The sequence below is a fragment of the Coregonus lavaretus genome, assembly GCF_964263955.1.
Source record: "Coregonus lavaretus genome assembly, chromosome: 18".
Taxonomy (NCBI): domain Eukaryota; kingdom Metazoa; phylum Chordata; class Actinopteri; order Salmoniformes; family Salmonidae; genus Coregonus; species Coregonus lavaretus.
Genome location: NC_140005.1, coordinates 26,578,394 through 26,592,730, shown reverse-complemented (window position 1 = coordinate 26,592,730; position 14,337 = coordinate 26,578,394). Strand labels below are relative to the sequence as shown.

Here is a 14,337-nt window from a genome sequence, read left to right as displayed (position 1 = left end):
ACCTCAAATGGGATAGAAATAGAAACACATGGATTGAAACAGTTTTTATTTTCAGATCCACTCACATTGAAAGAGGACCTTGTATGAGAGAGTAAGTGCTCTTTATTACAGAGTGCATTCCAGGATAATGTCACACATTCATTCAGATGACAATGGGGAGGCAATCAAGAGTTTTCACTTCTGGGCAGGCATGAGGTCGTCGATAGACTGGCCCTTCTCCAGCTTCTTCTCCATCTCAACCAGCAGCTTAACACCATCCACAACCATTTGCACCAGCGCCACCTCAGAGAAGCCCAGGCGGTCTGCGTTGGAGATGTCGAAGGTGCCACCCACAGCTGCGGTGTCCACGCCACCTGGAATGGAGGCACAACATCAGAAGATGGACTTCACAGCTACAATAGTCCTTTCAGAGAAATTCCAGCTTTAATGCTAGAACTATTGCCAGTGTTGGTCATGCTACAGCCTTAATGTGCTTGTAAGTTACCCTGAGCAACAGAAAACAAACGTAGGTATCTGGTTCTGTGACAATTTTTTTTTACCGGTTCCACGTTTCTGGAGTCTTAGCCTCTTGAGCACTTCCTCAAATTTGGCATGCTTGCTCATGTTGGGGATCTTGACGTGGACTCCAGCACGTAGCCCTGTGCCCAGGTTGGATGGGCAGGTGAGAACGTAGCCCAGGTGCTCATTCCACATGAATGAAGTGCCCTTATCTTTGAACAGGGTTTCAATCTGAGGAAAAAATAGATTAGGTCCAATTTTAACAAGGAAAGGAATACAAAACACCATTGATTGATCATTTCCAGCATGTTTTTACACAGAGCATTTTTAATATGGCAACAGCAAATTATCCACATTTCATTCTCAAAATCTTGTGATATTCCTCAGATATTCCCTCACCTTTGTGAGGCCAGCGCAGAAACGGTTGAACACCTCCTTCATGTTGCCACCCTTCTGCATGGAGATGACACGCAGGTGGTCCTCCTCATTGACCCAGACCAGGAAGGTCTTGGTATCGTTGTGCCTTGACCATAGAACATTTTATTTATTCTAATCTGTCAAGGTCATGGATGGTGGCATAAGCCACCACCAGCGTATAAACTGTTATGAACATTTTCCCTCTGACTTAGCAGAGATTAAGATACACCTAGTTAGAGGGTAACTGAGAATTTCCTATCCCTTCCCGCAGTCATTTACTTGAATAAAGTAAGGTTGAGAGGGTAGAAAGTAAGAATGACTTTGGTGCGTTAAAACTAAACCAAAATTGTAATACCTTTGAGGAAACCAAGTAGTGTGAGAATGAAAAATCCCTGTCCTCTCACCAGATACCCCTGCCATCGGGCCAGTCCCGGGCCATGCCAGAGGCCAGCAGCAGAGGAGACACAGGCTTGTCAAACAGGAAGTGGTCATCAATCAGCTGCTGCTGCTCAGCATCTGTCATGTTCTTCAGGGCATAGTACTTCCCCTTCAGGTCACCGGACAGGGAGTCCAGAGCTGCAGAGGAACAAAATCAGATGTGTCGGATACATTGGCCCTGTCCGAGGTTACTGGATGAGTGAATGTGCAGTCTTCATTACGTGGCTTTCAGTCTGGTTATCATGTTACAACCAGAAATTAACACAAGGAAGAAAGGATCAATTCAATGTATCTAAATATGTCCAGACAGTGATCTCCAGTCTAAAGCAGGGGTCCAGATCATGTTAGCAAAATGTGTTTCCCCCCCCCCCGTCTTGTCATCTGGTGAATGATAATGGAAAGGACAAGTAATCAACATTTTACAATGAATAGATTTGGTAGATAGTTTCATTATTTTGACATCCCCACATTATAATTGGAAGTAGTGTCAACCAACATTAGCTAGAAAAGGTAACTCCAACTAGGGCTGTGAAGATTATGGAATTTTGGGTAACGATTAATTGTCGTGCAAATGACCAGACATTGTAATAATTCAAATTTTTGTTGTAAAGTGTTTTGAGCTTGTATGCGTCATAAAGACCTTACTAATGAATACAACACCGCTTTGGTGACACTCCTTTCTCAAAAACAAATGTTTGACAAATTAGAACTTTTGGAAATGAATTAGGTAAACAATATATCCACACTTGAATATAAAGTTGAACACCCCCCCCATTCTCCTAAAATAAATATTATATGAGAATTGTGCCAGCTCTACTCCAAACATGTTCGCTAATAGCAGCTGTTTAAACAAAGGTTAGCCATGTACTCACTTGTGCTTTTTTTCAAAGCCTATGTCAGACACTCCAGTGAGTGTAATTTGCTCAATATTAGGAGTTGAGAAATAAAGTTGACATCATTAGAAAGAAGAAAGTGTGTCTAGTCTGTTGCTAGCGATATTAATAAAAACATTGAAATAAAACATATTTCCCCCATATACATACGCACTACCTCAATGGGATCAGCGGAAAAAAACACATAAAAAGTGTACAAATATGTTTTTGAAATAAATACCCCTGGTCTATGAATACCCCTGATCTGTAGCAATCCTTTCCTGTCAGTAACAGACCAATAAATTAACATAGTTCACCACTAGAGGGGACCCTCTACACAGAAATGTTGCAACAGGAAACAAGCATCATTCTAGGCTGGCATCCACTCAGAGCCCCAGACCCTCCTGCAGTACTGGATGGCCAAGCTCTGCTGCACCCCACTGTTCAAACACCCTTCTAGTTAATCTGTCTAAAATTCTACCATGTATGAAACGCACCATCCCAGCCCCTCAAAACATTGTTTCTACACTCCCATCTTTGCAATTTATGGGGTAAAAAAAAGCATTTAGAAAAATAAGTTCAGTTCATCTTGATACATTTTTGGGGTGGGTTGAGGTAAGTACCTTCGACTGACATTTTCTCAACACCCCGTCGCTCTCCACGGCTGCAGTGTGGGGGCAGGCAGAACCCGCGGATGCTCCTGCCTGTTCGGACACGAGAGCTAATGACGTAGTTGGGGTCCAGGTCATCTCCACCCTGTAAAAAAAATTAAAAGACACCCAAGTTAACCTAGCGTTACCTGTAACTTGCCAACACTGGTCTACTTTCCTGCAGGGTACACAGTTGAAAATGTGTCTCAGACCACAGTCAACCAGGTACCCATTTAGATGGCAGTACCTTCAAGTTGTCTGGGTTGAGGTCAGTCTTGTGCTTGTCTGTAGGCTTGTATCCTCCATGTCTGTCCTCGATGATGGGGTCCAGCAGCTCCTTGAAGACCTCGTATGTCTCCTCATCTCCAGCCACACATCCCACAGTCATGATGAAGGGATGGCCTGGAATGGGGAAAAACAAAACAGCGGAGTCAATTAGGAGACAAATTGTAGAGCATGACAGAAACACATTGACAACCTCAATAAATAGTGCTTAGCATTTCAAACTCCAAAAGGTGGGGTCGACAGACTCAGGATGTGTTCATTTTACCAGGATTATCAATCCCCGTCTGAATGACACCATCTATGGTGAAGCCGTTGGGGGTGGCACGGTCTCTGAGTTTGGTGTACATGTCCTGGGTTAAGACCTTGGCCATGTGGTTGTTGTGCTGGCTTAGGTCAGGGAACTCCTCCTCAGCTGACAGCCTCTTGATGGTCAGTTTTGCCATTTTATCATTGCTGAACAATAACAAAACACATTCTACAAGGTAAGGGGAAGCCACCTGCTATGCTTAAAAATGCGTTTGGACTATCTACTCAGCATCTCAGTTCCCCTCAAAAAGGGTTGGGCTATACTATTTTAGTTCATATGGAGTCACCAGATTGTCACTTATTGCAGTGACAATCTATGATAGTTTCCGTATTGATAAGTTCTTATGGTATGCTTGACCAACAAGCTTTATTCCCAGCAGAATTTAAAAGGTTATCTGAAACAAATCGTTGAACCATTGTGCTTTGAGCGTTTGGTACGGATGCAGACCAATGGAATACACGCATCTTTCTTCCTCTTAATTACAAACTTATAGGGTTATAGAACCCATCGACAAGGTCACTGTGCAGAACAAAAGGGCATGAGCGCTTCCATAGCTGTAACACTGGATGTCCTCATTAAACGCACTTTTAAGAGGCAGAACACATGGCTTGATGGTTGAAAGCTGCATGGGTCTTTACCTGGGTTATCAATCCCGGTTTGAATGACATCATCCAATGTAAATCCACTGGGCGTTTGTTTGCTCCTTAGACGCTCGTAGATGGCAGGAGTCAAGACCTTGGCCATATGATTATTGTGCTGGCTGAGATCTGGGTACTCCTCACTAGAAGCGTACTTCATCTTTAGCAAGTTGTGGGTGTTTCCGAAAGGCATGGCTGATCCCTGGACGCAACACGGAGTGGAGGAAAAACTGGTGAATGTGAGCTAGGAAAAATGTGTACAACATAACTGTCAAATACTTGGTTTTTCCTATGCGACTGCATGGCTCAATATGCGCAGTAAGCGATCGCACTGAACGACGATCAGCCGATTATATAGGCTAGAGGAAAATGTCGACAGAAAGTTTATAAAATTAAACTGATCCCTTTACTCTAGAGGCGGAGTGATGGAATGCAAGTCAAATGCCAAAGATTGCGCAGCAGCGTCATTCCAATCCAAATAACTATTTTATAGAGCTCTAGTCTGGAGAGGTATTTTGCGTGTGATCTGTTCGAAATCCAAATCACTCAGAACAATAAGGTAGGGTAGGCTATGCGAGATAGTAACAGGTGCGGCACACTAGACTAGAGCAAGATTATCAACATAACGAGGTCTCCTGCTCAATCAGGGCTACAGATAATATTACAATTGTTTGCGTTGTCTATTGTTATCGACATTTCCCCGAAATATGGATGATATCCTTTTAAATATAGCCTCTGCTAAAAACCAAGTATTTGCTCATGAGTCACTAATGTGCTGATTTGGGGTTAAAACGACTGAGGCCATTCTGATCATCGAATGTCATCGACGAGCGAGTAGAAATAGTGGTCCTACCTGCTGCCGAGGCTGGTCACTACTACTACTGGGGGAAGACACAAAGATCCCTATTTTTCTGCCCGTGCCGCACAATCACCAACGTTATTTGGTTCTCCAGTAGAAAATGATCTTGGAGATGGTGCTTTATAGTAGGCGAACTCGGCTCCCATTGGTCAGTATTTGTAGTCGATTCATTCTATTGGTCTTCTACTAGGCTATACTCCAAGTCGATATTCACCTAATAATAAGGAATTCCTCTCGACCACGCCCACAAATTGAGGAAAACCAACATTCTTTCCAATTGACCCCCATTGTAAAAGAGCCAGCTTCATAGTCGTTTTATTGTTATACAGAAATAACAAAACATGACGAAAAGCTGCTGTGTTGTTCAATGTACATGTAACCAGGAAAAAAATCCCGACCTACCATTCACAATGCTCCCACATTGGGATGTGATTTCAGGCTATTTGGTGTGGAAGAGTGGGAAATGTGGGGACCAGGTGTACAAGTGGGCTACACTTAGCTAGCTATGCATGTGGGAAACGTTTCATCACAGGTAAGACATTTAACTTGTTTAGTATAGTCCGTTTGTAACTCCACTCACTACTTGTAGCTTTCAAGTCATGTTGGTAACTAGCTAGCACTCACTCACATGGCTGCTAGCACTGTCAAGAAAAGGGGCATGAGGGAAGCCCTACAATATTATGTTTATCTAAGTAGTGAGAATTCTAGGGAGCAAGCAATGTTGAAAAGCAGTATTTAGACATGTTGTACTTTTCTTAAATGTAGTTTTGTAATTGATTAAAACAAGCAGACAACAAGGAAATTGCATTTGAACGTTTTTGCTGTGAGCCAATTTAGTAACCTAGGTAACCGCAGGTTGTTTTACCCACAGGTGGGTGGGGCCAGGAAGTTCTATCTAATACCTACTATACCAGATAGCAGTTTTTAGATGTTCCCTTACCTTGGCCTTTACACTTTTCTCATAAAACCTCTTAAATGTAACTAAATGTAATCAAAAAAGTAATCTGCTTAATCCCAAAAAGTAATTTGCATACTCCAAGAAAGGTTAAAATCTCACCTTTCTGGTAATAAATAGTTATAAATTGCTGAGGTGTGGTCACTTTTGAGGACACAAACTCGGGTACCCAGTACAAATATTATGTATGTCCTATTCAACAAAACTGTATGAATAAGGCTTGAAACGAATTATATTTTTTTCTAAATATAGTATAATCAATTTATAAAATGACTAAGTATAAGATTTCACCTTCCTTATAACTGTAAAATACATGTTTGTATATTTAGTGTTAAAGAAAATTAGCATATTTTCTAAAGGTCTCTCTTGATCAAAACGTCTGCCCCCATCACTGTGAACATCTCACAGAGCTCTAGCTTGGCATTCTGAACTAGTTAGGAACTTGCCTTTCATCTCATATTAATCTTGTCCATCTCTGACAAACAGCAAGTGTTTTTTGTTTAAAATCTGTGAATTATTTTAGATTACTGGCTATAAATCGATCTCTGAATGTTACATTATGATGTAAGGATTCCAGCCATATGCGTTGTTGGTGGCTGTGACATAGGGTTCAGCCAGGAGTTGATGGACAGTCGGAAGAGTGAATGAAATTGTAGGAGGGACATCCCAGCTTCAAGTGGTGTCAGATTTCACATCCTGCTTCATACAGGCAGAAGAGACATACTCCTGTGTCCATGAGAATCAGGGCTACTGCTCAATCTATGGTGTCCACATAATGATTTATAAGCGAAAATGTCGGTCGGAACCGGTACCAGAACCACGCAGGTCCCCAAAACAGGGTACTTTACATCTAAGAGGTTTAAAGGCCCAGTGCAGTAAAAAACTTGATTTTCCTGTGTTTTAAATATACATTTCCACACTATGAGGTTGGAATAATACTGTGAAATTGTGAAAATTATGATAATGCACTTTTATTGTAAGAGCCGTTTGAAAAGACTGCCTGAAATTTCAGCCTGTTTTGGTGAGATGACGTCACCAGGCGGTAAATTATCTCTGCCAATAACAGCTAGCCCCTCCCACTCAGACCACTCCCAGACAGTCCTAGCGAAAGTCTTGCTTGAGAAATTGCTCTTTGCTAAGAAGCAATTTTTTCCACGTCTTTTTGACCATTTTAATTGAAAACAATCACAGTAAAGTACTTAATTGTTATCCAGAAATTATTTAATATTGAGATAAAAATGGCTGCATTGGACCTTTTAATGGTTATACATATGATATAACAGTGTGAAAAATGTGATTTTTAACCATAGAGATAAATAGAGGACTCATCTTTATATCTGTGCCATTATAGCATCTGTGACAGCATGGTCAGTGCCATTGAGGCTACAACCCATAGGAATCCCCACCCAGTTGACTACTTAAGCATGGTGGAAGCCCTCAATGGCACTGCCCAGGGCCGGCGTAATGCAGGGGCTTACCGGGGCTGAAGGGCCCAAGAGACAGCAAAAATAATAATATAGGAAATATATACAGTACCAGTCAAAAGTTTGGACACATCTACTCATTCCAGGGTTTTTCTTTATTATTACTATTTTCTACATTGTAGAATAATAGTGAAGACATCAAAACTATGAAATAACACATATGGAATCATGTAGTAACCAGAAAAGTGTTAAATAAATCAAAATATACAGTTGAAGTCGGAAGTTTACATACAATTTAGCCAAATACATTTAATCTCAGTTTTTCACAATTCCTGACATTTAATCCTAGTAAAAATTTAATTCACACTTTATTTTAAGAATGTGAAATGTCCGAATAATAGTAGCGAGAATGATTTATTTCAGCTCTTATTTCTTTCATCACATTCCCAGTGGGTCAGAAGTTTACATACACTCAATTAGTATTTGGTAGCATTGCCTTTAAATTGTTTAACTTGGGTGAAACGTTTTGGGTAGCCTTCCATAAGCTTCCCACAATAAGTTGTAACTGAGTCAGGTTTGTAGGCCACCTTGCTCGCACACGCTTTTTCAGTTCTGCCCACAAATGTTCTATAGGATTGAGGTCAGGGCTTTGTGATGGCCACTCCAATACCTTGACTTTGTTGTCCTTAAGCCATTTTGCCACAACTTTGGAAGTATGCTTGAGGTCATTGTCCATTTGGAAGACCTATTTGCGACCAAGCATTAACTTCCTGACTGATGTCTTGAGATGTTGCTTCAATATATCCACATAATTTTCCTTCCTCATGATGCCATCTATTTTGTGAAGTGCACCAGTCCCTCCTGCAGCAAAGCACCCCCACAGCATAATGCTGCCACCCCCGACCTTCACGGTTTGGATGGTGTTCTTCGGCTTGCAAGGCACCCACTTTTTCCTCCAAACATAACGATGGTCATTATGGCCAAACAGTTCTATTTTTGGGTCATCTGACCAGAGGACATTTCTCCAAAAAGTATGATCTTTGTCCCCATGTGCAGTTGCAAACCGTAGTCTGGCTTTTTTATGGCGGTATTGGAGCAGTGGCTTCTTCCTTGCTGAGCGGCCTTTCAGGTTATGTCGATATAGGACTTGTTTTACTGTGGATATAGATACTTTTGTACCTGTTTCCTCCAGCTTCCTATCAGAAGCTTCTAAAGCAATGACATCATTTTCTGGAATTTTCCAAGCTGTTTAAAGGCACAGTCAACTTACTGTATGTAAACTTCTGACCCACTGAAATTGTGATACAGTGAATTATAAGTGAAATAATCTGTCTGTAAACAATTGTTGGAAAAATTACTTGTGTCATGCACAAAGTAGATGTCCTAACCAACTTGCCAAAACTATAGTTTGTTAACAAGAAATGTGTGGAGTGGTTGAAAAACAAGTTTTAATGACTCCAACCTAAGTGTATGTAAGCTTCCGACTTCAACTGTATGTTATATTTGAGATTCTTCAAAGTAGCCACCCTTTGCCTTGATGACAGCTTTGCACAATCTTGGCATTCTCTCAACCAGCTTCATGAGGTAGTCACATGGAAAGCATTTCAATTAACAGGTGTGCCTTCTTAAAAGTTAATTTGTGGAATTTCTTTCCTTCTTAATGCGTTTGAGCCAATCAGTTGTGTTGTGACAAGGTAGGGGTGGTATACAGAAGATAGCCATATTTGGTAAAAGACCAAGTCCATATTATGGCAAGAACAGCTCAAATAAGCAAAGATAAATTACAGTCCATCATTACTTTAAGACAAGTTCAGTCAATCCAGAAAGTTTTAAGAATTTTGAAAGTTTCTTCAAGTGCAGTCGCAAAAAACATCAAGCACTATGATAAAACTGGCTCTCATGAGGACCACCACAGGAAAGGAAGACCCAGAGTTACCTCTGCTGCAGAGGATAAGTTAATTAGAGTTAACTGCACCTCAGATTGCAGCCCAAATAAATGCTTTACAGAGTTCAAGTAACAGACACATCTCAACATCAACTGTTCAGAGGAGACTGCGTGAATCAGGCCTTCATGGTCGAATTGCTGCAAAGAAACCACTACTAAAGGACACCAATAAGAAGAAGAGACTTGCTTGGTCCAAGAAACACGAGCAATGGACATTAGACCGGTGGAAATCTGTCCTTTGGTCTGATGAGTCCAAATGAGATTTTTGGTTCCAACCTCCGTGTCTTTGTGAGACGCAGAGTAGGTGAACGGATGATCTCTGCATGTGTGGTTCCCACCGTGAAGCATGGTGGAGGAGGTGTGATGGTGTGGGGGTGCTTTGCTGGTGACACTGTCAGGGATTTATTTAGAATTCAAGGCACACTTAACCAGCATGGCTACCACAGCATTCTGCAGCGATACGCCATCCCATCTGGTTTGTGCTTAGTGGGACTATCATTTGTTTTTCAACAGGACAATGACCAAAAACACACCTCCAGGCTGCGTAAGCTATTTGACCAAGGAGAGTGATGGAGTGCTGCATCAGACGACCTGGCCTCCACAATCACCCGACCTCAACCCAATTGAGATGGTTTGGAATGAGTTGGACCGCAGACTGAAGGAAAAGCAGCCAAGTGCTAAGCATATGTGGGAACTTTTCCAACAGTCTTGAAGGAGTTCCCACATATGCTTAGCACTTGTTGGCTGCATTTCCTTCACTCTGCCTGGCGGTGTGTTGGGTCATTGTCCTGTTGAAAAACAAATGATAGTCCCACTAAGCCCAAACTGATTGGCTCAAACGCATTAAGAAAGAAGGAAATTCCACAAATTAACTTTTAAGAAGGCACACCTGTTAATTGAAATGCATTCCAGGTGACTACCTCATGAAGCTGGTTGAGAGAATGCCAAGAATGTGCAAAGCTGTCATCAAGGCAAAGGGTGGCTATTTGAAGATATAAAATATATTTTGATTTGTTTAACACTTTTTTGGTTACTACATGATTCCATATGTGTTATTTCATAGTTTTGATGTCTTCACTATTATTCTACAATGTAAAAATAAAGAAAAAAGTGTGTTTCCAAACTTTTGACTGGTGATTATATATATATATATATACATACACACACACACACACACACACACACACAGTGCATTCGGAAAGTATTCAGACCCCTTTACTTTTTCTACATTTTGTTACGTTACAGCCTTATTCTAAAATTGATTAAATAGTTGTTTTCCCTCATCAATCTACACACAATACCCCATAATGACAACGGAAAAACTGGTTTTTAGACATTTTTGGAGAAAAAAATAAACTGAAATATCATATTTAGTATTCAGACCCTTTACTCAGTACTTTGTTGAAGCACCTTTGGCAGCGATTACAGCCTTGAGTCTTTTTGGGTATGACACTACAAGCTGGGCACACCTGTATTTGGGGAGTTTCTCCCATTCTTCTCTGCAGATCCTCTTAAGCTCTGTCAGGTTGGATGGGGAGCGTCACTGCACAGCTATTTTCAGGTTTATCCAGAGATGTTGGATCGGGTTCAAGTTCGGTCTCTGGCAGGGCCACTCAAGGACATTCAGAGACTTGTCCCGAAGCCACTCCTGCGTTGGCATGGCTGTGTACTTAGGGTCGTTGTCCTGTTGGAAGGTGAACCTTCGCCCCAGTCGGCGGTCCTGAGCGCTCTGGAACAGGTTTTCATCAACGATCTCTCTGTACTTTGCTCAGTTCATCTTTCCCTCGATCCTGACTAGTCTCCCAGTCCCTGCCGCTGAAAAACGTCCACATAGCATGATGCTGCCACCACCATGCTTCACCGTAGGGATGGTGCCAGGTTTCCTCCAGATGTGACGCTTGGCATTCAGGCCAAATAGTTCAATCTTAGTTTCATCAGACCAGAGAATCTTGTTTCTCATGGTCTGAGAGTCCTTTAGGTGCCTTTTGGCAAACTCCAAGTGGGCTGTCATGTGCCTTTTACTGAGGAGTGGCTTCCATTTGGCCACTACCAAAAAGGCCTGATTGGTGGAGTGCTGCAGAGATGGCTGTCTTTCTGGAAGGTTTTCCCATCTCCACAGAGGAACTCTGGAGCTCTGTCAGAGTGACCATCAGGTTATTGGTCACCTCCCTGACCAAGGCCCTTCTCCCCCGATTGCTAAGTTTGGCAGGGCAGCCAGCTCTAGGAAGAGTCTTGGTGGTTCCAAACTTCTTTCATCGAAGAATGATGGAGGGGACCTTCAATGCTGCAGACATTTTTTGGTACCCTTCCCCAGATCTGTGCATCGACACATCCTGTCTCTGAGCTCTACGGACAATTCCTTCGACCTGATGGCTTGGTTCTTGCTCTGACACGCACTGTCAACTGTGGGAATATATTATACCTTAAACAGGTTTGTGCCTTTCCAAATCATGTCCAATCAATTGAATTTACCACAGGTGGACTCCAATCAAGTTGTAGAAACATCTCAAGGATGATCAATGGAAACAGGATGCACCTGAGCTCAATTTTGAGTCTCATAGCAAAGGGTCTGAATACCTATGTAAATAATGTATTTCTGTTTTTTATTTTTAATACATTTCTAAACATTTCTAAAAACCTGTTTTCGCTTTTTCATTATGGGTTATTGTGTGTAGATTGATGAGGGCACATTTTTTATTTAATCCATTTTAGAATAAGGCTGTAACGTAACAAAATGTGGAAAATGTCAAGGGGTCTGAATACTTTCCAAATGCACTGTGTATATATATATATATATATATATATATATATATATATATATATATATATATATTGCCTCCTAAATTGTACTATCTGTGTGTTGCTTCATTGGCCTGGGCTATTGTTTGTTTGAATTCAAGACCAGATTGATCTCAGCTTGTCAGTGTCAGTGTAGCCACTCATTTCGGTCAATTATGATTTCCAGTTAATTGCTTGTTCTGCCTTTTTACGAAATCCCCTACGTCATCAACTTGAGCCTGCACAGCTCAGCTGTTGAAGAGCATCTAAAAAGCACCGCATTTGCGCCTTTTCACAGATTTACATACAATCTGAACTGCCTCATTCATTGCACGATTCATGATTACTGCGAAAGCGAATACTGTAAATGTTTGTGAACAGAAGCCTCGTCTGGTCAGTCTCGGTGCTCTCTAACAAATCCACATGTAAGATCTGCAGGAGCATGTGAACAGCAAGTAAGTTAGCTAACACGTCCCAATCATTAACCTCTCAACATAGAAATCACTTCGAATATCAGCTTTACTTCGGTTTTATACAGTGCTGTAGTTAGTTCCAAGCAGCTACATTTGTGGCGGGTCAAAATTTGCTAACGCGTTCGTCGCCGTGACTGTTCGTTGCCTAACGTTACCTAGCTAACGTTAGCTAACTACAAATAAAATAAAAAATAACATTGAGATACGTTTTGCACAGTGAAGTTGCCGAATAGTGGACTTGGAAAAGCAAGATTCTATTTTTTGTTGTCGAACCAAGCTAGCTAACGCGTTAACGTCAGTTGGTTAGCTGGCTAGATAGCGTTAGCTAGTAATTTAGCAACCTAACTAGATTGTTAATTTCCTAACTACTATTTTAGCTAGTTATGTATTTTAAAAATGAACGTCCACAGTTTTTCACTTACATTTTCTCCATATGGTCCGCCATGGTTGTGGCTGTTTTAGGTGGGGGCAGTCTGATAACTGAAGTAAAGTTTCTCCACTGTTATTCTTCGAAAATAAACAGCGGCAGTTTATAATTAAATTATATACTTGTTTTAAAAACAAAATATACGACTCGCACGTGCAAGTATTCGAATGAGTATGCAAATAAACAAAGCCATGTTGGAGGTATTTTGATGTTCAGACCACCTAACTACATTTTCAACTTACAAAGAAGAGGCAGACCTGATTTTAGCTTATCGCAGCTATGTCGCCCAATACTTTTAGCAAACTTGTATTTTTATGCATTTGTGAAAAGAATGTTCTGTTTGTCATGGGGGAAATGTTCACTAGTTTCCACTCTTTTTGACTTATTGTCTTTGCAGTGATAACATCTGGAACTCTTTACTTTGGTTCCCCCTTGTAGACCCCAGTGATAGAAGTCAGAGAAGACCAGCCATGAGTTTTGTAGAGTATTCAGAGTTTATCCAGGAGGGTGATGTTGCCATTATCTTCCTGGGTCATGACTCAATGATGCCAGTCAAGGTGCAGCAGGGTTCCCAAACACAAACACGCTATGGAGTCATCCGCCACTCCAAGGACCTGATAGGCCAGCGCTTTGGCACAAAGGTCACCTGCGGCAAAGGCGGCTGGGTCTATGTGCTGCACCCCACCCCTGAGCTGTGGACCCTCAACCTGCCCCACCGCACCCAGATACTCTACACAACAGACATTGCCAACATTACTATGATGCTGGAGCTCAAGCCTGCCTCTGTCGTCTGTGAATCAGGTGAGAGTGACAAAAACCGCTGTTTTTCCAACTTTGTGTAAGCTGCTTTGTCTGAGGACATGAATCATTTGAAACTTTCCTGAACGTCACCCATTTCACTGAATAACTGCTTAGCAAATGACACACGCATACAGTATGGATTGCATGTTTCATGTCCCTGTAGGAGAGGGTCACAAACAGAGAGAAGACCTGGAGGAGGAATGTGTTATAGACTAGTGGGAAACCACACACTCAACAACAAAAGGCTAAATGTGACACCAATGATTCTTGTAACAGAGGAGCCAGTTAGCGAAAGCTCCCACTCAAGAGCCGAGGGAAGTGGAGGGGGCAACATCATACTTTTGGTGACGCATGCCAAGTTGTCATGATTATCACGTTTTGGAGAAAGCCGTTGCTGTCTGTTTTCAGTGGGTCACACCATCACATATTTACCTTGAGGCCTGTTACGATGATGCTCTCCCTTTTAAATTAAGAGCTGAGGGAAATCCATGTTGTGGAGTTTTACATCCCATTTCTTAGACTTAGGGTGCCCACAGGTGTCAAATCCTACTTCAACTTTCTTTATTAACC

The 14,337-nt window shown here is 41.6% G+C and overlaps 2 protein-coding genes across 5 annotated transcripts in view; one reads left to right on the top strand and one right to left on the bottom strand.

Moving 5' to 3' along the window:
• Positions 1-29: 29 nt before the first annotated feature.
• On the bottom strand, positions 30-13,014 carry LOC311145846 (creatine kinase, testis isozyme-like). 3 transcript variants are annotated; one of them, XM_084182179.1, is made up of 8 exons: positions 12,962-13,014; positions 3,426-3,613; positions 3,123-3,277; positions 2,849-2,981; positions 1,320-1,491; positions 898-1,021; positions 540-729; positions 30-353 (listed from the first exon to the last, which is right to left on the bottom strand). In XM_084182179.1, exons 1-8 carry the CDS (start codon positions 12,982-12,984, stop codon positions 175-177), a joined length of 1,164 nt encoding a protein of 387 aa, XP_084038305.1. In that variant the 5' UTR covers positions 12,985-13,014; the 3' UTR covers positions 30-174. The 3 variants fall into 3 exon arrangements, with proteins under 3 accessions (XP_084038305.1, XP_084038306.1, XP_084038307.1); XM_084182180.1 differs by lacking the exons at positions 3,426-3,613; positions 12,962-13,014 and adding exons at positions 4,106-4,307; positions 4,959-5,059; XM_084182181.1 differs by lacking the exons at positions 3,426-3,613; positions 12,962-13,014 and adding an exon at positions 4,959-5,059.
• The window catches only part of LOC311145847 (tRNA (adenine(58)-N(1))-methyltransferase catalytic subunit TRMT61A-like), a 19,355-nt gene continuing 17,461 nt past the window's right edge, over positions 12,444-14,337 (top strand). The window contains exons 1-2 of one of the 2 annotated variants that reach the window (XM_084182183.1): positions 12,444-12,521; positions 13,405-13,767. In XM_084182183.1, coding sequence (XP_084038309.1) covers positions 13,437-13,767 — 331 coding nt within the window. In that variant the 5' untranslated portion in view covers positions 12,444-12,521; positions 13,405-13,436. Of the gene's footprint in view, positions 12,522-13,363; positions 13,768-14,337 lie in introns of both variants that reach the window. The other variant, XM_084182182.1, reaches the window with a different exon arrangement.